Genomic DNA, 26994 nt, shown 5'->3' with positions numbered 1-26994 from the left:
CTTCCCAGAGCAAGCATCAGTAGGGACCCGTTCTATGACATGTTGGCCACAAGGAAAAGGAGGATTGCCAATAAGAAATAGGTAAATGCCAAGACCCAGACTCCACAGCAGATGCACTGGCTACTCACAGGCAGCAGGACAAGGGGAATGTGCTGCCCATGGGTCCTCCAGAACAGCTAGCCAAGGCCCAAGCCCTCAAAGCCTTGTGCTGTCCTCGGGGATGTTGGTCAGCTGTGTTTCCTTCCTACCACTGTCCTGGCATTGACCTTTGGGGACCCTTGTCAAAACAGCACCTGGTGACACAGCCTCAGGACCTACACAGCCCACAGGGGACTCCTTTTCTGGAGCCAGAGCCTCATCCACACCATGCCACACCTGCTCTTTCGGGCAGCACTAGCTGTTCTAGAAGTCGCTGTTTTATATCAAAATGGGAAAGGAAAACCTACCATTTTTTTATCCAGAATTTTTCTCAGATATATAGGATTATAGCTTTTATATGCCTTTTTATATTCTGAAAATTATAATGAAAGATACTTAATTTCTAACAGTAGTATTTTTAGAATGGCAGCTATAAACTTCACTCCTGGACACAAGTATATACTGTGCACTGAAAACAGTCTATATATGCAGCCCCCAAGCACTTGAGTGGAAGCAGCCACTCTGAATGATGAGCACTGGGGTAACCGTGAAGACCAGGATGCTTGAGACTCCAGTTGTGGCTAACTGCCACTTCCCCTCTTATACTTCTCTAGAGACGAATCACTAAAATATGGTTATGGCTCGGGATGTTTAGCCTGTCAGTGTTGAGGCCTTTCCCTGAAAACAGGCTGTTTATGTGTTTACCACATGAAACTGTTGTCTGACCTTCACACATGACAGTTCCATGTGGTCCATCTGCACATGGCTCACGTTGGCTTCGGTACTTTTGTTGCTTGCTGTTTCAAACTTTTGGTTCAGTGCTCACTGACATAGTAATTAGAGCCAATATTTTGATGTGTTGACTAGGCGTAAGCAGCCAGAAGTAACTCACCTATCCCCTGGTAGTGCCAGGTTCTCCAATGTTTTCCCCTTTCGAGGAGGGGGAAAAGCTGAAGGTGGCACTTAGGCTAACCTATGGCAATAGAACCCTATATACACCAGGGTGTGATTTCAGGGTACTGTGTGCTTGGGCTGAGACAGGGACAGGGTAAGGTAGTAGGGCCTTTTCTGTTGCACTTCTGGGGAGGCCCATTCATAATTTGGAGGACCCTCTTGAGGCTGCATGTGGCATGTTTGGAAAATAGCCTTCCCTGCTGAAGTGCTTGCCTACTCTGTCTGCACAGACACACCTGGAGTTGCATTCTAAGGGTCCTTGAAAACCTTCAACCAAATGCACTTAGACATGACTTTCTGTGGGCTGTCTTGAGGCTCTTTGCCTCAGAGGTAGCTGTCACATAAGATTTTGGGGATGGTGGTCAAGGCCAAAACTCCCTCATGTACCAGACTTTTTGGTTTATTCCTGTGCTTCTAGGCTTTTACTTTTACTAATACCTCAAATCTGAAACCTTTGTTTGAGCTGCCTGGCTGGTGTGTATGCAGCCTGGCTTCCAGTCTTCCATGATCCCTACACTCACAGCCTTCACCACCTCAGACCAGAGCTTGCTGCTGATTGAGCACCTGTGTGTGTTGGGGGGCAGGAGGTGGGGAACTGGTATGCCTTCCATCAGGACTCTGGTGAATCTGCCTTCTCATGTCCAACCCAAGTATGGTCCTGGGGATACAGCGCTCTTTGTTGGATGTTGAGGATGTTAAGCATGAGGCCACCTCATGGTGTCTTTAATGCCATAGCCATCTTTGAGGGGACTTTGCTTTATGGCTGTTGGTTGGCTGATGGCTGTTGGTGCTAAGAATCCTAAGTTACTGGCTCTCAGAGTATCTACATGGAGTCACCTAACTCAGGTTATGTTGTGACAGTATTAACCCCAAGGGTATCTGGCCACTTCCAGGGCTCGCAAAGGCTCGGTCATAGTCACGCCCTTTGACTGCACTCATCATCGAAAGCATTAAGCCTTGCTCTGGCCAAAGACAGTTTCCTGTCCTGCTGGGCCCTGATGTCATTTTCAGGTGTAGGTATACTGGCCCTGGAGGTGTCAGAACACTTGAGTGACGGGTCCCATCATCTACCTAGGAGCTGTTGGAGATGCAGCAGCTCTGTGCTTTGTGTCATGTATTTTCAGAGCGACAGCTGTGCTTTGCTGACAAGTTAGGTCTGTTACAGACCAGAAACCACAAGTGATTTCTTTCTTTTTATCTTAGAAAACATTTCTATTTACAATAAATAGTTACTATGTAAATAATGTACATATGTATTAATTTCTGCAGTGTTTGTTAGACAATGTACATACTCTCACAACCTGCATGAAGAAATATCCTATTACTGTTGATATCAGAACTTCTGGCTATTTTATTGCAAAGCAAACCGCTAGTAATGGAGGGCTTACAGCTGTCAGAACTATTGCAAGTACTGTGTTCCCTAAATAAAAACATACTGCTAAAACACAACTGCCTCAGACTCAATTCTTCAAAACAGACATGGCTGTGAATTTATGGAAAACAGAGTAAAATTGAGCCAGAGTCATTTAATTTGCTGCCATTTATATACTATATAAATCTTACATGCCGTATATACAGTGGGGCAAGTGCTTTTTTAATCTTAAAAAAACAAAGATCAACTTTAGACATCTCTGAACAACACAAACTGTATAAACCATACAGATTATTCAGATACACACTGTATTAAATACAGTCTTTTCCCCACTCCCATCTCCTGATGCAGGACCAGTGAATTATAAGTGTATCACAGTTTGATAGCATATCCATATTAAAAATAAAATCACAGTATGATTTTTGTCTGTAACTAGAAACTTGAAGGGATCAAGCTGACAACTCAGACTCCAATATCATATTGTCAAGACGAGACACAGTATAAAAAGTGTTAGGTAATAAAAACATACTGTAGGCTTTACAAATAATGTCTGGATTATACATTCATAATGCAAATACTCATCATAACTGGTAAATTGATTGGAATAGTTCCACAAAGTTCAAAAACAGAACTTGTCTATAAAATACATCTTCAAATCTTGAATACAACTAAAATGTGAAGCAAATTAGTTTCTAGTATCAGACATTGCAGAGGAAGCCCTCGAAGGTCTAGTTGAGAGCTTGGGTCTTTAAATTAAATAGACGCACTGTGGGTTTGTCCTTTTGAAGTCCATGGTTCCCAGTTGGCCGTGCACCAGATGTCTAGCTTGGAGGAACATTACATGAAATACAAGTAGTCAACCTGAGTCTGTAGTTAAGCAGCATCTGAGATGGTCTATTCCAGGGCATTATTTTCAGTGTGGTTTTTATGTACACGGTAATTTACAATGTTCAGCAGTGTACAAAGTATCCGTTTGGAATAAGGGCAATTAAGAAAAGGTAAAAACAAAAAAAACAAAAACCAAAAAACAAAACAAAACAAAAATTGTCCATGGTAAAGTCTGTACAGTATTTACTAAAGAAGCACCACGCAGTTTGGACAAAATTATTTTCTATGTTTATAATTTAAGCTGGGTTGGGGATGGCTTCCGTTGAAAATGTTGAATCTGAAAGAAAAGAGGTGCAAGCATTAGCTGAAGGGAGGCTGGATGATTCCCCAAAGGCTTTGAAAAGTTTCTGAAGTGAGTTCCTTCCTAAACTGTAGTTGGGAGGCCAGGGAAGCGCCATCTGCTGGGCCCCACAGCTGCTAATTGCCTCAGATTCTACTTTCACTGGGCAGAGGAGAGGCTTGCTTGCAGTCTTTGTCTTGATGACAAAGCCTGTTAATTAGCTGCAAATTGAGCTTCTGTAGCAGCTCATTTTAAAGCCTTCTTTGCAGACTGCACTTGCTTCACCAAGTATGGGCTATGAGTTCCTGTCTTTCAGGGCCACACAATACACACCAGCAATTAGGACCCCTGGATATGGCCCTGACCCCTGTGTGGTTCCTCTCTGCTCTCAGATATTTAACCCCACTTCTCAGCACAGCACAACTTCCATGTCTGGACACGCTAGCTAGTGGCTGAGTGTATGCTGAAGACAGACACACCCCGCCCCCAGGACTCCAGTCTTTTCTTCAGAATAAACCCAACTATGTCCACTCAGCACTTCTACAAATGACCAAAACAGAGACAGGAGAATTGCTTACCGTAATTTTTGTTGTTATGAGGCCAAGGCTCTAATCACCTGGAAGGTAAAGTGAGGAAACTATTTAATGTGTGTGTATAGCTGAGGACTCACTACAATCAGTTCCTGCAGTTTGATGTCAGCTGCTGAAAAATTACTCCTACAGGAAGAGCAAGCAGACACTGGCTGGCAGTGCTTCAAAGAACACCAGTAGAGGATGCTCTGGAGCCACGCCCGAGGACCAGGTCTCTGCCAAAGAAATGAGCTGAGAGTCCTACAGAGTGCTGTAGGAAGAGCTGAAGTTTGTAAGAAAGGGTCAGTGGTCACAGAAGAGGTGTGGATGCAGAGGCATTAGCTGCAAACCAGCCACCAGTTTGGGACCGCCTGATGCAGTGTATGGGTGGACTGCCAAAGAGCAAAAGGTTCCACTTAGGGTCACCAACACATCTCTGTAGCAACACACATGCCTTTTATTGGTGACCATCATCTTTGGGTGTCTGGGGCAAAACTGACAAGCTTTTTATATCAAGGACCAGATGATGAAAACCTTTTCAGTGGGACAGGCCATGTCTTACTTCTACTGAGTGGCACCAAAACAGTGCAACACAAAACATGAGCTTCAGCTAAAGTCTACTGATTTCACAGTGTTTCACTTGAACAAATACTACTAAGTACTTTCAAGTGTTAGAGCCATTCTACATTGCAGGTTAGGTTCTAACCCCAGGGCTACAGTTTGCCAAACTCTGCTCCGTCCTGCCCTACTGACGTTCATATCCCGTACATTTTTTACAAGCCAAATGCTCCCATTTAGAGGAAAAGCTCATTAGAAATAGGGTAGGAAGAGAAAAGGGCAGCCAAGCACACTGGCACTGGTCTGTAATACTAGCACTCAGGAGGGTGAGGGAGGATTGTGAGTTCCGGGCTAGCCTGGAACCATCATTTAGGGAGAAGAGATCCAGTAAAAACACCTCAGAAACCAGCAGCCTGGAGGATGCCAAGAGCCTCACACTGTAGATACATCTCTAGAGACCACACTACTGAGTAATGGCTTAGGAACTGGGGTATACTAGGGCCATTAGGGGTTCAGAAGTTAATATACACACACACAGATGTACATGTGAGTGCACACAAATATACACAGGCACAGAATACTTTAAAAGAAAAAGTTCTGTGTGACACACATAGGCACTCTGAGTTCCAGGGGTCTGAGCACACAGGTTATGCCCAGCCCAGCTCCATGCAACTCAGGCCTTCAACAGAGGTCACACCCTGCCAGAGGTCAAACCTCTGCTCATCGGGAGGGTCTTGTTTTGGGGCATCTTGAGTCCACTCTCACACCCTTCTGTGCCCCTTACATTTCTGTGTTCATGACATTTCCCAAAACACGTTACTTAAAGAGCTGTGTCCTTAATTCCCCATCTTCTTACCCTGGCCATACTCTGACAGATGACATCTGTCAGGCCGGCTTTCTATCCTTAAATGCTTGGTTTTCTCCCGGAGAGAGCCACTGTCTTCCAGAGGCAGTCCATCAGCCAGCAGAAAGGTGCCTTCTGTTCTCCGGAAATGGCCGACAGCCTCATAGCTTGAGGACTTCGGTAAATGCATCTCAACATTTTTCATAAAGTCCTCTGACTTCCTCGAATGTCTTTTCTTTTTCTTCTTTTTCTTCCGGTGTCTATGGAGGTCAGTGTCAGAGTACACTCCCGAAAAGTCGGATTCTTGCTGGTGCCTACAGAAGAAGCAGCCAGAGTTCAGCACCAAGGAACACTGCAGTCCTGGGTCTCCATCCCCCAGGACAGTGGCTATGCATCTGTGGGCAAATTTCTCCTGCCAATGTGTTGTTTCCTTTCAGGTAAACAAGTTTTAAGCCCAAGGTCTTCAACTACACCACGGTCCACAGCACTGCTTTACCTTAGCCAGGACAGGAGAGGAAGCAGCCGTGACCTGCTGCCTGTTTACAGATAGCTATGGCAATCTTCCCCAGTTTTAATGTTAAGTGATGTCAGCTAAAGAGACACAGGAATTGCATTCATGCTCACAATTCACATCAATTAAGACTGTCACCAACAGTTAAGCTCCTAAGTGATGCAAAAACCAATCAGGTGCGGTGATAGCCTGTAAATCCCAGCACTGGGGACACTAAGGCAGGAGGATCTAAGTTGGAGGCCAGCCTGGGCCTCAAAAAGATACAAAAACATTTAGACTTCAAATGAGAAATGGTGGCCTAAAATGGAGACAAAAGCCAAAGAAAGAAATGGGTGTGTCCTAAGCTCACTCCAAGTGGGCAAGCAGGCAGAGGAGAAAATATAGCAGATACACAAATATGATGACGTATGTCAGGCCAGGAAGAGTTAGGGACCAACAATTTAAAAGCTGTGTGAAACTTTAGGGTTGGGTAAAATAATAAAACCTCAGAGAACTCCAGTGATTAAAAACAAACAAACAAAAAAACAAACTGGTGGAGCAAGACCCACCCCTCTGGCTTGGTATGGTCAGGACAGAGCTGGCCATGCAAGTGCTGTGGCCACTCCAAGCTCAGCCACTGGATTCCCCCAGGTCTCACCTGCTGTCTCGATCCCGATGTTTATCTTTAGACTTCTTTTTCTTTTTAGACTTTTTGTGCTTCTTTGCCCTTGGCTCTTCTAAAGTGTCCTTCTCCAGATTTCTGTGGACTTTTTTTTCTAGGTGGCAATCCACATTTTCTAGACTCTCATGCCTCCTTTTCCTCAACTTGACACTTCCGTGTTCGTGAAAGCGTTCAGGGAGGCTGTGGCTGCTTTCCTGCACATCCAGAACAGACTTCTCCTGGGGATGCCTCTCGAGGGGCAGGGCAAGGCCAGGGCCTTCTCGTGGGCTGTGGAAGCGGGGCCGTTCCTTCCCCCGGGGTTGTGGCTCCCAGCCCTTACGGCCCCAATGGCTGTCTTTATGTGGTCGCCCAGGCTGGGCAGTGCGTTCATGTTCACGACCATGCAGAGGCCGCCACTCTCGGGCTACGTACGGGGTGTACCTGTCGTGGTAATACCTGCATTTGTCCCACCGCATCTTGTCTGGGTAGAACCTCTCCCTGACCCAGGCATTCTCGTTTTCCAAATGGGGGTACCGGCTCCAGTCCTGCTCTGGGCCATTCCTAACCCGGGAGTGATGGTGGCTGTATCTGCTCAGGGATCGGCGCTCAGGGCTGGCTCTGTCACCATGGCCCAGGTGCTGGCCCCCGTTGCAGTATGTATTAGCAGGGTGGCGCTCCTGCTTGGGCAGCTCTCGGCTGTAGCAGCGCTGCTTCTTATGGTGGTGGTCCTCCGCCCGGGCCCTGCTGTCCCTCACATGCTCCCCACTAGATGAACGCTCTCTCCGGCTTCGATAATGTCCTCGATCCACTTTCCGGAGGCTGTTCATCTTTTCCTTGGCTGGGGAAGGCTCTTGAACTTTGGGTCCCACTTTGCTTCCATCACCTCTGTCCCCGGTAACCTGCTCAGCAGAAGGGGCACAAGAGCTGGTGGTCCTGTCAGGCTGAGGGGGCACTGTGTCTGCAGAGATCCCCGAGCTTCTGGAAGACTCTTCCGCCTCCTCGGATCCCTCTGTGCTGAGGTAAAGGAAGAGTTTCTGCTCACACCCATCACCTGTGAGTACTGAGGGAGCTGGGCTCAGCCTCTCCACTGCTTCAGCCATGGTGGAGTCCTTCGAGTTCTCAGCCATCTCCCCTTTCACCGCTTGGGTTGGCTGGCTCGAGCTGGCAGTCAAGTCACCAGGGTCACACAATTCGGGTGGAGTGGCATCCCCCAAGGTAGTACCGGTGGTGTTACAAAGAGCAGTGATGGAGGGCAGAGCCTCCACAGGGTTAGCTGAAACAACAATCGAGGAGTCTTCTTTGGTACAGTTGATGGTAGGTTGCAGGGGTGACATGGTCGCAGGGGTCTGCATGCTCCCATTGGTGACTGCCTCCAGTGTCTCAAGGGGACCAGTCTCATCACCGATGGGCTCCAGCTGTGAAACAGGATCCTTCGGGGGGCTTTCCCTTGTAGTCCAACTACAGTCCCATCAAAACAAAGAAAGAAAAGTGACCGTTAGACTGGCTGCCACAGGACTGCAGACAGCTCTGCTCAACAGCCTGTACTTTACCACAGCTGACGAAATGCAGTGTCAAGTTTATCATTCCTGGAAACCAAGTTTTCCTTTTCCCTCATTAAGTAAAAAATAAAATCTGCATCAGGACTACTTCCTGTTTTCACGATTCTGCAGTTCTAGACACTCCATACTTTCAGTAAGTATCTAACTCATCTGAAGAGCTCAATGTAGCCAGGAATGGTGGCTACACGTATTTGTAAGTCCAGCATTTGGGAAACTGGGCAAGAATTTGAAGGCAGCCTAATTTACATAGTAGGTTCCAGGCCAGCCTGGACTACACAGTGAGGCCCTATCTCAAGAAGTCTCGGGGCTAAGAGTTGTGGTGCAGTTGGTAGTGCTCACCAGCATGCACAAACCCTGGGTTCTGTCCTCAGCACTGCGTAGAGCAGGTGTGATGGTGCACACCTGACAACCCAGCACTCAGGAGGCAGCGGCAGGAGGATTGAGAATTCAAGGCCATTTTCAGCTATATAGGGGACTGGAGGTCAGTCTCAACAACCTGAGTCCCTGTCTCAAAAACAAATGTTTCCGGGAATACCACTACACCTGCAAGAGGGCATGCAGGAGGAAATGTCAGCTGAACCCATCAAGGGAATGTGACTGCTAGTTTCCTAGGCTGGTATTTTACTCTAAGAGGTAAGCTAACAAGACCCACAGATGATTATATCAGTCTTTCCACTATCTGATGTGCTCAGGCACACTGTGTGCTCGCTCACTCACACTGGCAAACTCACTGACATGACTCCTACCTCTCTTCACCCAATGGGCCCTTTGCCTGGTTAGTAAGCTTGAAGGTCTCGAGGATTCTGTCTTCAGGAACAGACTGTAAAGGAGCAGGGGTCACCTACAATGAAACAAAGTACTTCAGCTCCAGTGGCCAGCTCCATGCCTAATGAAATCCAGCTGAGTGAGCTATGAGATTTGAGACCTCCCCAAAATCTCTGCTTACCTTCCCAGGAAGACCATTAAGTTTGGAAAAGAGGTTTTCTGTGTGTAGATCGGGCTGGACCTGGCAGCTGGTACTGTCAAAGGCCAGGCCGTTCTCTCTTGGGTCGCTGTCTGCGCTATTAGCACCATTTAACATGACGGATTCTTGAAGCTCATGAGGCGAAGCCTCACCATCCTCATCTTCAGCTTCTGGCCTGGCACAGGGAGTGCTAGCCATCATGTCTACACCGTTCTCCTTGGCCAGGCCCTTTGACTCCTCATCGGACTCTTCTGAGGACTCAGCCCCGTAGGGTACCAGCACACTGGAGCTCACCTTAGCCTTGCCGTTCACCATGGGCTTAGAACAGGGTTCACTAGGGGGAACTGATTTTGCTACTTTATTAGAAACTGATGTCATGGGTGCATTCGAGGTAGACTGTATTGCAGAGGAGTTAGTGATGGTGGAGGAAGGTGCCGCCTTGCTAGGGGCCTCCAGAGAAGGGCCATGGAGGTTGTTATTCAGCTGTGCCTGACCTTGGCGAACAGGCAACTTGTTGTGAATACTGATGGTAATTTTTTGTTTCTTGGGGTGCTCTGGAATAACTGAGGGCCTGTTGACAGACCAGTTTTGCACAGAAGTCGAAGCATTAACAGGACTGGCCCTATTGACGCTGGTGTTTCCGTTAGGGCTTGACATGGAACTACTTGGCGTGTCTTTCACTGGTGTGGTGCCATTCAAGTGTGGTGTATTCTATAAGAAGGAACCAAACAGTTGGGTCAGTACTCTTGACACAGTGTACACAATGGTCAGGTCCCTTCTCATTTTGGTTTTGGTAATTGACAAGCTTGACCTCTGCAGAAATAACCAGCATTCTGTTATGTTTATAAGCAAACTCCTTCCACACAGCCACACTCCTAAGATGACCCACAGACATGAACAAAGTGTCCCTGAAAGAGTTTTACTTCCTGAGTCCAACTTTAATTAAGAGCCCAAATATCTAGCCCACAAGAAGTGTGGGAGTGCACAGTAAGAGGGACCTTCTACATACTCCCTAAGCAGCCACTGGATCACTACTCCCCCATCCTGGAGCCTTTTGTAATAAAAGGCTCCAGTGACCTCAGGCAGGAAGCTCAGCAGATGAGGCAACTCCTGCAGTGATACCAGGTTTGGGATTCAAGCAGAAATGCATCCCAACTGAAGCATTACCTTCATGACATGGGAAGGCAGCTGGGGTCCAATAAACCCTGGTGCCACCTGCTTATTGTTGACGACCCGCTGACTGATTCCTGGGCGGGGAGAGGACTGGCCAGGACTATGGGTAGGATGAGTGGGTTCCCCTCCATTTTTCACATCATGTGACCTGGGGACAAAGAATGAAATAGCTTATATGAAGAAGGACATCTCCTAGAAAATTTATTTACACATCCAACAGTAAGTACTTAGCCTGTCAGACAGAAAGGGAAATGGAGCTTCCATGTCTCATGAACAGAGCTACACTACCACCTCCGTTAGGCTGTCAGTGCTGAGTGCTGAGGCAGGACACAATGAACCAATTCAGTGAGCACCCCAACCTACAAGACACATTCCATGGCCTTGGCTATCTTGGAACTGGGCAGGTAGGCTAGGCTAACCTCATACATACAGAGATCTACTGGCCTCTGCCTCTTGGGATTAAAGGTTTGCACCACCACACTCAGCACCAACTGGGTCAAGGAATGTTGGTTTCAGTTTGGATTTTTTGTTATCACTAGTTTTTGTCTTTTTGCTATTGTTTTGGAGACATGGTCTCACTCTAAAGCTCTGGATGGCTTGGAACTCACTTCTGTAGTTTTGCTGGCCTCAAACCCGGGGCAATTCTCCTGCCTGCGTCTGAGTACTGGGATTATAAGCATGAGCTTCCATGCCTGGCTCTCAATTGTTTTAAACTGTATTATTTTGATAGTTCTGCTCTCTAAAAAACTATTTTTCTGTTTATGTTTTCAATTATAAATATACACCATCATAGAAAATCTATAATATCAACTGTCAATGACTCTACACCTCCCCTTCTGATTCTGATTATCTCCTGGGCTTTTTGCCCGTACCACTCTTTTCAGTACCTGCATTTAATATTTCAAATTGTTTCCCCTCCATATACATTCAGCACTTTCCCAGAGCATTGAAAAAATAAAAAAGGGGCTGGAGAGATGGCTCAGAGGTTAAGAGCACTGGCTGTTCTTCCAAAGGTCCTGAGTTCAATTCCCAGCAACCACATGGTGGCTCACAACCATCTGTAATGAGATCTGGTGCCCTCTTCTGGCCTTCAGGCATACATGCAGCCAGAGCACTGTATACATAATAAATAAATAAATAAAATCTTTAAAAAAAAAAAAGGCTTTATGAAAATCACTCTCAGCAGAAAGATCAAGAAATCAAGGTCATTCTACATAATATAGTGAAGTCCTGATCTTCCCCAACAAATTACTTTTAACACTGGTATAGTACCTCAACCAATGGGTATGATCATTCTATCATGGTTGTGTATCTGGGGATAGTCTTAATTTTCAGCTACTTGGGATACTTTGTGGGGCTGAGAATGTGGCTGATAGAAGGCCTGGCTGGCGTGTTTGAGACCCTGGGTTCTACCCCAAGTACCTTACAAATAAAGGAGACAACTTGGGAACATGTATCAGATTTCTCCAAAAATAGAACTGGTGAGTTAAGAGCTTGCAGCCACAGCAGACAGAGTGGGCCCGAGTGCTGGCAGTGCCTGACTAGAGGCCTGTGTTCACGCTGGGTAGGTACTGGCTGAGAGAGAGCACAAGGGCACACAGCCCCCTTCCCATGGCCTCCTCAGGACTGCTGTTCCCTCCTTTTACACTTGTCAGTAGCAAGAAGCTACAGCAAACTTACACTCGGAAAGACCTCATGCTCAGGCACATAGCAATTAATGTTTAACTGGCTGTTTTTTAAAAAGCAGCTCAAAATTAAATATGTTGATGAGGGGAAGAGAAATTGACACAATAGCAAAGCTGACAACTCATGTTCCAGTCAATACCTGATATAAAAGAGCACGTAAGCTTGCTGGTTAAGCACCGATCTAATATCACTGGTGGACACGATGGAATCATTCATCTGATACCAAAGGCCATTGCTAGCCTGTAAAGAAACCACAGAGAGTCTGCATTGAGTCTGATGTCAAGGACCACAGTCAAAAACCACCTAAGAAAAACAGACCATTACACCTCACTGTAAAAGTCCCACTGTTGACCCCAGGAATCCAGTGCTGTCCCACAGCAGACTTACTAGCCACCCAGCAGCTTACCTTTATGTAGCAAAAGTAGTGGCCAGCATGACAGTTAAAACCAGTGTGTACCAGCACAGCATACAAAACATAAATAATTGGTTCCCCATTGGGCTGAGACATATAGGGCCGAATATCAAGGTACTCAGGATATTTCACATCCTAAAAATAAATGGGAAGAGTTAGGGCCATCATTTCTAAAGACACAGGTGGCCCATGTTTTCAGCTACAGACATACACCTAAGGATGGTGTTTGAGGAAGGGACTTGCAGGACCTATAACCCTTGACCCCAGAAAGCCAATGCATGGAATAGAAGAGAGCTGAGGGTAATCCCATTGTTTTTATTTGCCATAAATAAGAAAGGATCTACACTGTGAATCTTCAACAAAATGTAACAGGAACAACTCTAGATGTTACTCATGACTTATTTTAAGTGACTCAAGCATGTGTTGTATCTTAGCCACTTTCATCATTAATTGAGAAGAAAAAGGGAAAATTCAATGTACAGTGATGAAAAAAAATCACAAATCATGTATATACCTTAGCAATTTTTCCGCCAGTGAAGTTGGCAAAGCGCTTCAGTGAAATGGTGAGAACATTAGAGGACCTATGGATGGTGAATCTCTTTGAAGCTGGAACCATTTTTTTGCACCTTGAAACACACAGGAAGGAAAGGTTGGGATGCTTAGTATAGATACTTCAGTGTTTGTTTTTATTTTCCTAAAATACTCTAAGTTAATATTTGAAACAAAGAAACTAAATAAAAAGAACAACAACAAAACATCTCAGTCAAAACAGTAAAATTAGAAATTCCAGGAGGGCTGGGGGTGTGGGTTGCCTAATATGGACAAGGCCCCAGGGTCAATCCTCTGTAACACCCACATACACAGAGAAGTAATAATAATTAATAATGGAGGGAACAAGATATGTAATCTGATTGTTCAGGAATATTAAAATTCAAAAGCCAGGCTGGGCCACATAAAAGACTATGCCTTTAAAAAGACAATTTCAAACACTCAATAACTGATAACTTGGGTTATAGCTCCATGGTAGGGAACTTGCCTAGTACATGTGAAACTCTGGATTCCACACCCAGTACCCCAAGCAAAAAGAACAGAGAAAAAGAAAATCACCTAAAAAGCACTTAAAATTGAGTCAATTTATAACTCGAAATAATCCTAGGAAAGCAAAGCCCTCTCCCCAAAGAGGGAGGAACCTGTCACCCTGGCATACTTGCTGCATTTGTAGGAGTTTTCTCCATCCAGTTGCTCCGGCTTCACAAACTGCTCTAATGCCTTGGTAACACTCTGAGCAGCCTAAGAAAGGGCATAAACATCATGTCACCATGCACACTGCCAGGGGTTGAGATGGATAGACAAATGCACACAAATATATTCCTACCCTTTGGGTAGAAAAGCAACAGGAAATGTTTATGTAATTTTATGTTACTGTTCATTATGTATCTATTTTTATACATCTATACAAGAAATTATGCCCCACCTCCATTTTAAAGACAAGCAGATTAAACAGAACAAAAGTAGATTATAGTTTGACTTACACTAGCATAAAAATAAAACCAACAAGAACCAGGCATGTAAACTATGGAATATCTACTTACTAGACCCACTATAAAATTGCCTATAGAACAAGACTTTTAAGCAGAATCAAATGAAAACAGCAGACAGGCTAAGGCATAATCATAAACCCCTCTTCATATACAGAAAGCAATTTTGGGCTTGAGAGATGGTTCAAAGGTTAAGAGTGCTTGTTGCTCTTCCAAAGACCCAGAGTTCAGTTCCCAGCACCCACAGACTGCTTGCATCATCTATAACTCCAGCTCCAGGGGTCCAATGCCCCATTCTAGCCTCTGCAGGAACCCACACTCACACAGATACACAGACACTGAAGTTTCTAAGTATTTTTTAAAAAACAAGCAAGCTATTGTGGAGCAGCATAGATCACACCACTCAAGAATGATTCTGAGAAGCAGGTTTTGCATTTCTATACAATATTTCTCCTTTGTTTAAATAAGCACAGAACTGCATCTGTAATCAGAAAAACAAAAGTTCCAAGCAAAAAACAAGAGTGTGAAAAATTCAATGAGCTAAAATTTCTAAGAACAACCACCATCTATCTATGTTTGAATGATATGAACATGCATAAAAAGTCCAAGACTACGAAAGGATGTTTAACTTCACTACCGTTAACTGCTAAGCTCACCTTAATCTCCAATGTTATGTCCAGATATGGATCAAAGGTATCTGAAACACCCTTGCAATTTAAACACTTAACTGAAATAAAAGAAAATATGAACAGTAAGTCCTGGCCTTACCAACTACTGAAAGAACAGAATATATTTCAAAATAAAGAATGTAAAGGTACAACTTTTATTACAATGAGCGAAAAGCCTGTAAGTAAATCCTACACACTGTGGGTAGAAGTGCCATAAACTTAGCCCCTATAAGCCACTGGCTGAAATATAAAGTTCTATAACCTTTAGATATCTTATGATTCAGAAATTAGAAGATTTCACCCTGCACAAGCGTTTGCGCACATGAAGGTATCTGACTATGAATGCTCTGTAGTGCACTGATACTAATACCATCCAAACAGAAACCTATTTATTCCTTAACAGGAAATGAGATTGAATTGACTTCAACTGAAAGCTTTCTAGCAGTAAGAAAAACATGAAGAGCTTATACACAGTATGCTCCCTGTTTGTTTGAACATAAGTACGTACCAGAAGAATATACTAGAAACAGAGGTCTGGGCAGACCTGCGATCTACTTTTCATTATTACTCCACCCATACTGTTTGCATTTTAAAACCGTCAAAGTTTACCTCGAGATCTTAGGTAGCCTCCAAATATCTGGCAGACCAGGGTGGTAGCTTGGGTGTGTCTGTCTAATCTGAAAAACATCCAGATAGTGACATGAGAGGAGAGCTCGGCAAATACTGTGGCCAGATTCTAAAAGCATCTGTTTATAAAGGAACAAAAATCACAAAAGACAATGACGTCAGAATGTGTGGCAGCTGGAGATTAGCCTACTGGGAGGACTTGGTCAGAGGAGGGAAGGACCTGTTGGGACCACGGAACTTGAGGCAGAGACCTGAGAAGACGCTCTCTGCAGAGCTGTGCTGAGCTTTCCTTGCTGAGGCCTGGCAAGGGGAGCTGAAGGCAGAGCACTTTCTTCTGCTCAGCATAATGGTGACCACTCGGACCATCCTTGAGACATAAGATAAGGAGAGCACAGAGGGACACGTGCAGGTGTCTGCAACCACAAAGGTGGGTTGCGGACTTTCATTCTAGTCTTCCTGGATCTGCATTTAGGTTTTAAAAAGCTACAGAACAGATACCTGAAGAGGGTGTGGGGGGGAGGCGATTTCTGAGTCTGGAGATGAACAAGGAAAGCATCAGGCATGACTAAAGAGGAAAAACAGCTAGATTCAGACCTGGAAACTAAACAGCAGCAAGACTGTTGCCCAGCATGTAGGATCAACAAATCCGAATGGGTACAGTAAGTCCATTTCCTTACAGTTCAGTCATTGTAAAAGAATGTAGATCAGGAGAAACGTACAGCAGACGACAGGCTGAGAGTGCGGCCTGAGGAAGCAGTGCTGACTCTGCTCACTTACTTGTTGCTGCCATTTAAACAGGCTTTCTGCATGGCATCGACTGTGTATTGAAGAAATTCATGGGCGTCTTCTTGGTTTCCAAAACGGAAATGTCTAGCTATACCTATAAGATATGAAGAAAGACAGGCCTTATTATTAGATACCCTGTGCCATGGTGACACCTTTAAATGCTATACCTTGAACTATGTGCCTGGAAAAATCCCTGAATGACTTGTTTTTTGAGACTGAGTCTTATGGATCTCAGGCAGGCCTTAAACTCTCCATATAAGGGTTGGGGATTTAGCTCAGTGGTAGAGCACTTGCCTAGCAAGTGCAAGGCCCTGAGTTCAATCCTCAGCTCTGGAAAACAAACAAACAAACAAAAAAACAAAAGCCTACCTTTGGGTGGTGGCGCACACTTTTAATCCCAGCACTCGGGAGGAAGAGGCAGGCGGATCTCTATGAGTTCGAGGCCAGCCTGGTCTCCAAAGCGAGTTCCAGGAAAGGTGCAAAGCTACACAGAGAAACTCTGTCTCGGGTGGGGGTGGGGGGACCCACTCCCCATATAATTGAAGATGACCTTGAACTACTGATCCTCCATATACCTAATTACCCAGCTAGAACCTTGAATGAGTTTTGTATTCATTTTTTATTACAACTTGGCTAATTAAAATGATAAAAAAAAATATAGCACAAAAAGCACATTGATAAACTGGGCGTGACAGCACATGCCTATGCTTTAGTACTTGGGATATGGAAATCAGGAGTTCAGAGCCATACTTGGCTATGCAGCAAGTTCAAGGCTAAGCTGGGACCCAGTCTCAAAAAACATGAAGTGTGTAAGAAAACTGCATACAAGCTCTGAACAGTGTTGTACACCTGCAATCTCAGCATTTGGGAGGATGATACAGGAGGAGTGTCATCAGTTTGGGGCTAGCCTGGGCAACAGCATGAGCCTTTATCTCAAAATACGAAAAGGAGGCAATATGGATGATAACAAATAACTAGACATGGAATACTGACGAGCTACTGCAGTTGAAACTTACGCCGCATTTCATTGATGACGAACATTGGCTTGATAACGTCCCCAGGGTTGCTGAGTGCCTGGGTAATGTGTGTTTGCATTATGCACATCATACAAAATCCTTCTGCGTGGCCTGAAAGATAATAAGAATCCAAATGGGCAAAATGTGACAATATGCAATAGGAAGGTAGACCAAAAATGAGGGGCAGATGCCCAGGATGCAGCAACAGTCCCAGCTACCATGTGCGTGCACTGAGCTTGCTACTATTATTAGTTTTCATTTCATTCCTCCAGGAAGCCTGAGTGATAAGTCTATACTGACTGTTTTAAGGACAAGAGAAGAAATGTGCCCAAAGTCAAATCTCTATTAAGCAGCAGACATGCAAGACAAAGGTTCTAGCTGTTTAATGGAAGAAGGCTGCTCTCTAAGCACAAAAATATAAACAACTACAGCAACAGAGACCTGTGCAGCACAGTGGCAGATGCTTAGTGTGTGTGAGGACCTGAGTTCAATCTCCAGCATCTCACAAAAAATAACTAAAAAGAGATCACTGGCCCAAAAAGTAGGAAACGTCTAGAAGAAAACAATAAAAATATCTCTGACCTCAGACTAGGTAAGGAATTTCACATCATATTTACCTGTGTTTGTATGTGTTTGGACACACGTGCCAGCGTGTGGAGGGCAGCGGACAATTTGTGGGAGTTGGTTCTTTCCTTTCACAACAGGAGTCTCAGGTATTGAATCCAGGCGGTCAGGCCTGGTGGCAAGCAACCTGACCCTGAGTCACCCTGCCAACTCCAGACTTCTTAACAGAACATTTTAGATATAAATGATAAAAAATAAAAAGTAACGAACACAAATTCTGATAATAAAAAATAAACTTTCCAAAATACACTGAGATGAAAAGACACCTGTCAGAGAAAACATTTACAAGTCTCAATCTAACATTTCCAAAACAAAAAAATTAAAAAAAAAAAACCCTCAAAATTCAACAATTGTAAAACTAGCTTGTTTACAGATAGACAGGATTTAAAAGGGTGAGGGGGAGCCAAAGACATAAGTTCATGACAGACTGCTTGCCTAGCATGCATGAAGCCCTATGCTCCATCCCCAGCACTCTATAAACAGGACATGATGGTGCACACCTGGAATCTCAGCACTCAGGAGGAGGTAGGAGGATCACAAGTTCAAGGACATCCTCTACTAGTAGTACAGCCTGTGTGGGCCTGCCTGGGCTAGGAGATCCTGTCTCCTGTCTCAAGGAAAAAAAAAAAAAAAAAAGCTTTGAATAGGTATTTCATTTCAGAAAAGTAAGTATCCAGAGTTCAATTCCCCACAAGATGTTTAACATCATTACATATTAGGGAAGTACAAACAAAAGTCACAACAATCAGAAGATACTACTAAATGTCCCTGATGGTGAATGGTCATGATGGTGAAGACTGGGGCTGAGGGTACAGCTGAGTGCCTAGCAAGCATGAGACCCTAGGTTCAAGCCCCAATACCAAAAAAAAAAAAAAAAAAGCTCTGTTTACACCCTGTGTTAGAAAATGTATGGTGCAAACAGAACCTTCAGCCCTGCAGGTTTTAAATATCAGTATCATAATCCCTTTGGAAACAGTTCTGTACTGTTTAAAAGTTATGTGCCCAACACAGGATGAAGCCATTTCATTCTTACCCAAGAGAAATAAAAACTGGCAAATATTTGCACCAGCTTAAATTTTTGTTGTTGTTGTTTATTTATTGGAGACAGGGTCCCAGGTAGGCCAGACTGGCTGGAACTCATTTTGTAGTAGAGGATGACCTTGAACTCCTGATCCTCCTTCTTCCACCTCCCAAGTGTGGAGCAGTGTAATTTGTGATGGCTCAAAACAGATTAATAGCCAATCAAATAGTGGTATGCTTATTTGTGGAATACTTTTCAGCAATAAAAACAAACCACTGATACATGCAATCAATAGAATAACGTTAAAAAATAATTAATTATGCCAAGTCAGGCAAAATAAAATACATACTTTATAACTCCATATATGCAACATCCTGGAAAAAAAAATCACACTCATCTGCTGTGAAAGGGTGTATCAGGAGTTGCCTAGGGTAGAGGAAGGGAGCAGGTGCAGCAGGGAAGTGGGCAGAGCAGAGGAGCACTACGAAACCTTAGGATAGGATGAATGCAACCATGATCACAATCTCAGAATTAACTTGTGAATTTGAAGTATGTGATTTACTGTGTATTAATCACACCTCAGAAAAACTGTGGAGAGGGATGGGAACAGTAGTCAAAACCTCTGAACTGAATGATTTCATTCCAAATTTCACTAGTCAACTCTGAGCTGGGCTTCTACTGAGTTAAAAGAAATCTAAAACCAAGAATGCCAGTTCATACCTCTAACCCCAGCACTTGGAAGGCTGAGGAGGAAGTCTGCCTTGATTTTAAGGCTGGCAGAGCTACACAGTAAGACACCCCACCCCCCAGAAAAACTAGCGGGGGGGGGGGGGGGTTGAAATGTCAAATGCTGACAAAATAAGCTTCTTTTAAAATATTTTACAGATCAAATTAGGTGTGAAATGCTCCTTATGCAACCCAAACACCAACCCTGAGTCCCTCCCCACTCCCCCATCCCACCTTCATCCCAGTTTCTAAACCAGCGAACCAACTTCCCAGTAATCATATATCTTGGTTTCTTGTTTTTGTTGTTGTTGTTGTTGCAGGCTGAGGATTTAAACCAATTGCCTGGTGCATGCTAAGTGAACACACTACCACTGTGCAAAATACCATGCCCATGGTCATGTCACTTCACTAAATACTGCATTTTCATTTCTGAGGAAGACGGCACCAAGAAAGCAAACCACAGCACTGAAAACATGCACACAAAAGTACACAGCACTCACATGTCTTGGAGTGTTCATGGGATAACATGTAATTGGCGAGGGGTGGTGTGTAGGTCAGACACTGCAATGCGGCATTGGCAAAACAGGTATTGCCCAAATTCTGGAGCCCAGCGCCAACTCGATGAGTTTGCTGCCACTTAAGACAAATCTTTTCAGATGGAAATAGAACCTTTTGAGGAGGAGCAATGCCATCACCTAGGACTTAAAAAAAAGAGAGAACAAAAAATTAAAAACAAAGCTTTGCACACTTCACAAGCAAAACACACAGCAATTCCTGGATCTGATCAAGCTCCTCTACCTCATTACCAGCATACCACAAAGACTGAAGAGACAGCCACACTGAAGTCCAGAGTCTGAGGTGAGATCAACTCCTCTCATCTGGCTTCTTCAATCATTTCCAAATGCAAGGGATGGATACAAATGAAAGGATCTTAGAGATATAAATTCACTTAATGTGTAGATTTCATTTAAACTAATTAAAAACAATACTGACTGGATTTATTTGTATTTATGTGTGTCTGTTCCCACATGTGGGCACATACAAGCACTGGTACCCATAAAGGCCACAAGAAGGTGTAAGACACCACCACCCCCAGACTTGAAGGCACAAGTAGTGATTCACTTTAACAGTGGTACTAGGAAGTGAACTAGGGTCCTCTGCAAGAAGGGCCAGCACATTTAACTGCTGAACCATCTCTCCAGTCCCAGACATTCTTTATTTTTATGAAAGAATTCTCTAAGATGTACATACTAAAATGCTTATAGATAATGTGGCATATTAGACTTGTCTAAAATACCAGGGAAAGACAAGGTGTGTGTGCCTAATAAGTACAATTTCCTAGGCACATGTGCTTATATATATACACATACACACAGCAGAGGGGGTCAATGGGTAGAGGTACAACTAAGTGGCCATGTCAAAGTTGACTGATGGCTATGTGACAGTTCATTAGAATTCTAACTATTTTCTCATACTTTGTCATAAAAAGGGTCTGAGAATGTAGCTCAGTTAACAGAATGCTTCCCTAAAAGGCACAGAAAGTCCTGCTTTTGACCCCCAGCCCTGCCTGCCATCCCAGCACTCAGGGGGTAGAGATGAGAGAATCAGGAAGACAAGAGAATCAAGGCCAGCTTTGGCTACATAATGAGTTTGAGGCCAAGTTTATCCTTCAATAAATTGGGAATGGAAAAAAAAATCCATATCCTGGTAACTAAAACTCAATCTACCCTCCTATTTGTGATACATGTTAATAGTGGGGTGTGTGTAGATGGAAGAATGAATGCTCATTAGAAGACAATGAAATAGTGCCAGTCTTGAAAACCACTGTCCTGAAGCATTTGCACACAGGAGTTCCAAGCAGCAATTCTGCAGTCATACCTTGGTCCTTTGGTGGTGATGGTTTTGATTTATCTGGTACAGATGAATTAGAATAAACTACAGCACCAGGCACTGGCCCTAATGAAAGTGTATGATTTGAAACATCACTTATTGAAGACACGGCACCCCAGCTGGCAGAGCCTGTGTCCATGTCTTCAGGTGAGACCGCCTCAGAACTGCCAGGCTGGTTCTGACAGGATGATGGGTCTGAAGGTTCAGTTTTGTCAACTATGGTCATTTTTCAACCCTGCAAAAAACAAAAAGTATGTTTGTCAAAGGGTGAGAAGAGCCTGCTTAGCCAGCCACTGGGTCTTGTTAATTTCTGTCTAGCCACTTAACACTATCTTCAAAAAAATCACCCAAACATAAAACATTAGTGGGGGTAGAGATATAGCTCAGCTGGTAAAGGTCTTGCCTAGCATCCATGAAGCCTGGGTTCCATCTCCCATATTTCATAAACTAAAATGGCATAGTGGTGGATGCCTGTAATCCCAGCATTGTAGAGGTAGAGGCAGAGGCAGGGGATCAAGAGTTCAATACAAGATCCTGTCTCAAAAGCAGCAGCACCAACAACAAAAAACATGTATCCTATACCATATCCCCAAAGTCATCTTTCAGTTTATAATTAGGCACCTCAATTCCCAATTATATATATTTAACTAAGAACATTCTTTTCATCTCTACTGCTTTAAGCTAGGAACATTCCACACTTTTAATATACTTGACTACATTTTCAATTCACATACCATTTCTCAGGGCAAAATCTTAATTACATAAAGAGAATATTTAGCTTTGTAGTTTTGATGCCTGTCCTGGATCTTGCTCTGTAGACCAGGCTGGCCTCAAACTCACAGAGATCTGCCTGCCTCTGCCTCCTGAGTGCTGGGATTAAAAGCTTGTGCCACCACTGCCCAGCCTAGCTTTGATTTTTAACTCAAAGTCTAAAATACCATTGTATGAAATTTGAAGTTTTGAAAAATTATACCTACAGAAAAGTCTTATCAATGAAATGTATTTTCCTGAAGTCCACATATATGGATTATAACTTTTAAAAGGAAACCTGTGATTTTACTAACATCAAACTTTGAACACAAATGTGTATATTGAATTCACTATCAATCTTATTTTCAAATCTACTAATTGAGCTTTTTCTATGTGCTGGGCATCATATTAATTGCTGAATATATATATTAACTTGCTAAATTTTCATCGTGAACCTTCAATCAGTCAAAATCTGCAAGGTTTACAGAATGAAGCAATAATAGCAACTCAAACTAGTCAGTGACTGGGACAGAGAGCCAGGGCCAAGAAACCCGGCTGGGCTGTTGGTTGTCTAACCACTATACCACCTTGTCAACACAGTGCTTTTAGGAATGGCCCAGGCAGCCAAATATACATGTCACACCCTGAAGAAAACCTTTTAGGACCTCCCTATGGTTCTTCCCAGTATCTGAACTTGGCATACTTTGGCCTCTGGAATGCTCCCACCATAGGGTCCATTTTTAGTCCCTGCTCTCACTGAGCTCCTGCAAGCTATTATCTTCCAGCTTTCTACCTCTGGCCAGTTAACACTTTCAATCCTCAGATTTAGAATTCACTCTTCTAGGATGCTTTCCCTGACAATTCCTTTCATCCCAAGACTGGATTTGAAATCCATCCTAGAGGGTTTCCTTGACAACACTTTTCACCTCAAGATTGGGTCAGAAACCCATCCTAAAAACCGCCCTCTGCTAATTTCTACAGTAGCATGCAGTAAAAACTTACTCCACCCTACCTGGCCTGGGGAAAGCTTTCCAAACATGTATTCAACAAATGAATGGAATCATGCAAACAGGAAGGAACTAGTGTTTACTTTGAGCACCGACTTATGCTGAGTGATTTTATAAGGCATCTCATTTAGTCCTTTAAAAACTAAGGAAGTACCTCTAAAATTTGGCCTTTGAGCTAGCTGGGCGGTGGTGGAGCACGCCTTTAATCCCAGCACTTGGGAGGCAGAGACAGGTGGATCTTTGTGAGTTAGAGGCCAGCCTGGTCTATAGAGCGAGATCCAGGAAAGGCGCAAAGCTACATAGAGAAACCCTGTCTCGAAAAACTAACTAACTAACTAACTAAATAAATAATAAAATTTGGCCTTTGGATACTCACTACTGTAAAGTACAAACGGTAATAAAATCCTCATGTACTTGCCACTTCAGTGAACAGTGTCACCATGTGCTTGCTGTTCACAATATAAGGTTGTTTCTTAAAAGCTTCAACATTTTTGTTTACAATTTTTAATTAAAGCGAAGTACAATCTGAGGACAATTACATAAAAATAGAAAGTCAATTATATCTGATTTGAATATTTAATCAAGTAAAGATAAATGACCTTCATTCACAAGAAAGATTGAACCTATTATCCAAGCAAAGTTTACACTTTTCTCATCCTACAGGCAAAAGAAATTAAAAGTGTATTGATGAAAGAAAGGAAAAGGAACAGGAGGGAGAGTTAGTTAAAGGAAGAAAGCCAAAATTGGGTAATAAGGAAAGGTTAATCTATCCTTAGTTAAAATAACATTAATGACAGTAAAACCCGATTTTCCTGGGATAAGCAACCTTTCCAGACAATGATTAACAACCAACCAAATAAAACATCATTATTCTAGGGAGGGTGGGGTAGTAGGCTTAAAAGAAAAATATTAAGGAAAACACAATTCTAGTCATCAGTATGTTATTGTTTGATTCTGGCAAGACTAACCAAATCCATTCATCATTCTTCATTTAGTCAGCCAATGAAATCTTACCCTAAAACTATCAGGTATCAAACTAAACTCCGCCTTTTATAGAGATAACCTTTCTTAAAACCCAACTATACTGTGTAAGACAGGATTCATGTGGCGCCTGTTCTTTATTCTTACTAAAGCTTCTGAAGATTCATGTTCGAAATAGGACTGTGAAAGTAACTACTTAATGAAAGTTGAGCATTTCCCCTAACACCCTCTCATGATATACAAAGTTACAAGAGACCATTTAAGACTCTAGCAACCTGAACAGGGACCTGGATAAATGAGCAGGACTAAGAACTTTTACTTGGTTATGTCTCCTTTATGGGGAGTAAATGCTAGGTTATGTTAATCTTTTTCATTTTAAAAAACAATTATCACTAAACATTGCGTCATTCCACATACACTGAAGGAATAGTCAACACACACACAAAAACTTATACACAACTTCTTCATAAACAATGTATTATATTGTTTACAAGTTCTTGTAACATTTCCATTTTAAGAAACTTTAAAAAGATGAATCTTGATTATATTTAGGTAAACAGAATGATTAGTCTTAAACCTCTGCAAACCAAACACATACTGTAGTCTTGATTCAATGATTACAGAAAAGTGAAACTGTCCCTAAGTAAAAACAAGTGTAATCAATTATTCACAGACCTATGCACCTGAATGAGTGACATGTTAAAAGCAAATGTTTAAAACGCACCCTTTGAAGAAAACGCTATCCTCCATAGACAGCTATAAGAACCTGCATCCGGTTGTTACTTTGTGAAAGGGGCGTTAACTAGTTTCTCAACACTTTTTGTTAGTTGAGTGTATTTACTTGAAAGAACTACAAACAAGCAAGCCCTAAGGCCTTCAAATATAAAAGAGCTATTCAACAAAAGTAATCTCAACTGTATTCATTCTAGGGAGGTTAAGGTCCTAGATTGTAAAACTTTGGTCCCGTCAAATTTTCATTTCAAACATCTGAACCCGATCCCTCCCACCCGCCTTTCCCCTCAGGTAAGTTGGTTCTTCCTGCCCCAAAGATAAAGAACGTGAAGGAGGAAGGCACACTTGCTTTTTTCGGAGGGGAATGAGCTACAGGGCTCCTCCCCCCAACACCCCCAGCCGCCCGCCTCTCCTTCGGGTGCCCGCTCCGGCGTGGGCAACTCGGGCGTTCTGCGGAGAAGCCGAGTGGACCGCGCCCGGGTGGCAAAGTTTGTCTGGGATGGGGGCGGGGTGGGGGTGGAGAAGCCAGCCCCGAGTTCCGAGGGGCCGGAGGTGGCTCCCGAGACCGGAGGTGGCAGTCACGCGGGGGGCGGCGGGCGGGCCCCGGACGCCGGCCACACTGTCCCGGCGTGCACACGCCCACCCCGACAGCTCCAAACCCGCCCCGCGGCCCAGGAGCAGCCGGCTGCAGCCCGGCCCGGCCCGCTGGCCGAGGGGGCGGGCTGGGGCCCGTGGGGGTGGGAGCGCGGTGGCCATGGCAACCAGGGGGTCCGGCCCTCCCCGTGCAGCCCCAGCGCTGCCTTCGCTACGAGCCCTCCCGCCCGCGGTGGCCGCCGCCTCCTGCTCCGCAGGCCTGGCTCGGCCGGGCGGCAGCAGCGCCGGTCCCGCAGCCGTGGGGTCCCCAGGCCGCCCGGCGCCTGGAGAAGGGGCGGCGGGCGAGGGGCCGCGCCAGTACCGGCGGGCCGCGGCCGGCTGAAGGTGGCGGAGCGACTGAGGCCGCGAAGCCAGGACACGCGGCCGGGCCCCACGCCAGCCTGCAGCGGGCGGGAAGGAGGCGGGAGCTTACCTGACCCGGCCCGGCACTCGCTCCATCCCCCTCGGCCGCCGCCGCCGCCGCCGCCGCACACAGCCCAGCCACCCGGCGGGGGACAATGACGTGCCTCCATCCGGGCACCGCCGCCGCCGCCTCCGGGTCAGCGCCGCACCCGCAGCTCGCCGGCCGGGCCGCCAGGGGGCGCGCCAGGGCCGCACCCGCACGCGCCGCCGCCACGGCCTCCGCCGCCCAGGGGCCGTCGCTCAAGAGGCGCGGCGCGCAGCTAACGGGCCCGGCAAGCGCGGGAGGGGCCGTCGCCAAAGGGCGGCGGGGCGCGGGCTGGCCTCGCGCGTCAGCTAAGCGCCGGGCGCCGCCGGAGAAAACACACTGATTGGTCCGACGCGCTGATTGGCGGGGCGCACTGATTGGCTGGGCGTCCGGCAGCTGGGCGGGGAGGGGCCGCTTCCGTCCAGAGTTCCGCGAGCTGCCCCAGCATGGACCCTTAAAGCAAGGGTACACCTGAGCTTCCCATCCGCGGAGACTAGTGCCTCTCCTACGCTTGGCCTTACGGACGGCGGCGGGGACTCTGGGATCCGCGATCTCTGGCTTTTAGGCCCACGAGCCATCACCGCGACGGAGGCTCCGCTCTTCACCCTACGGAGCCCGGCTGCGCAGCTCTTCAAGCCTTAGCGCTGCAGTGTTTTGGGCAACTGGGCGGGCTCTTGCGCCCCAGTGCTGCTTATTGTCATTTCCTAGATCTCGAGGCTGGATAAGAGTAGTACATTCTTGCATCCTCTCCTCTACAGCGCCTGCCTTTGGTGTCATTTAGGACGCAGCCCTGAAGTGCACCCACTGCTGACTAGAGTTTTTCACCCCTTACACTCTACTGACCCAGGGAGCTGCGATCCAGACTAACCACCCCTGTCTTCCCTCTCATTAAGCCTGGTCTAACTGGCTCCCCTGGCACTCCAGTCTGGTTTCACTTTACTATTGCGGACAGTTTTTTGTTTTGTTTTAAAACACATATCAAAGCATATCATTTCCCCT

At 45.1% G+C, this 26994-nt stretch overlaps 2 protein-coding genes across 3 annotated transcripts in view; one reads left to right on the top strand and one right to left on the bottom strand.

Moving 5' to 3' along the window:
* Window positions 1-2535, top strand: part of Cyth3 (cytohesin 3) — a 97773-nt gene extending 95238 nt beyond the window's left edge. Inside the window, exon 13 of the mRNA XM_036171603.1 lies at window positions 9-2535. Within this exon, the coding sequence (XP_036027496.1) occupies window positions 9-81 (73 nt within the window). The 3' untranslated portion in view covers window positions 82-2535. The remainder of the gene's footprint in view (window positions 1-8) is intronic.
* Window positions 2454-26110, bottom strand: Usp42 (ubiquitin specific peptidase 42). Of its 2 annotated transcripts, none has more exons than XM_036171601.1 (18): window positions 25981-26110; window positions 21433-21679; window positions 20055-20255; window positions 17184-17294; window positions 16159-16261; window positions 15364-15431; window positions 14743-14813; window positions 13756-13838; window positions 13063-13174; window positions 12543-12683; window positions 12276-12376; window positions 10445-10598; window positions 9260-9988; window positions 9060-9154; window positions 6752-8212; window positions 5616-5917; window positions 4211-4248; window positions 2454-3629 (listed from the first exon to the last, which is right to left on the bottom strand). In XM_036171601.1, the coding sequence occupies exons 2-17, from the start codon at window positions 21668-21670 to the stop codon at window positions 4241-4243; spliced, it is 3978 nt and encodes a 1325-aa protein (XP_036027494.1). In that variant the 5' UTR covers window positions 21671-21679; window positions 25981-26110; the 3' UTR covers window positions 2454-3629; window positions 4211-4240. The 2 variants fall into 2 exon arrangements, with proteins under 2 accessions (XP_036027494.1, XP_036027495.1); XM_036171602.1 differs by lacking the exon at window positions 25981-26110 and adding an exon at window positions 24907-25038.
* Window positions 26111-26994: the final 884 nt, after the last annotated feature.

Source organism: Onychomys torridus, chromosome 22 (assembly GCF_903995425.1).
Source record: "Onychomys torridus chromosome 22, mOncTor1.1, whole genome shotgun sequence".
Lineage (NCBI taxonomy): Eukaryota > Metazoa > Chordata > Mammalia > Rodentia > Cricetidae > Onychomys > Onychomys torridus.
Note: the sequence above shows the minus strand (reverse complement) of the source record. Positions and strands in the feature narration are given on the sequence as shown.

Excerpts from the sequence above, each read along its gene's own strand:
- Usp42 (XM_036171601.1), bottom strand. The coding sequence starts at position 21,670 with ATGACCATAGTTGACAAAACTGAACCTTCAGACCCATCATCCTGTCAG. Across the intron at positions 14,814-15,363 it reads AGGCTACCTAAGATCTCGAG|TTAAGTGTTTAAATTGCAAG; the intron begins GTAAACTTTGAC and ends CTTTTATTTCAG. Across the intron at positions 9,155-9,259 it reads TTAATGGTCTTCCTGGGAAG|GTGACCCCTGCTCCTTTACA; the intron begins GTAAGCAGAGAT and ends GTTTCATTGTAG.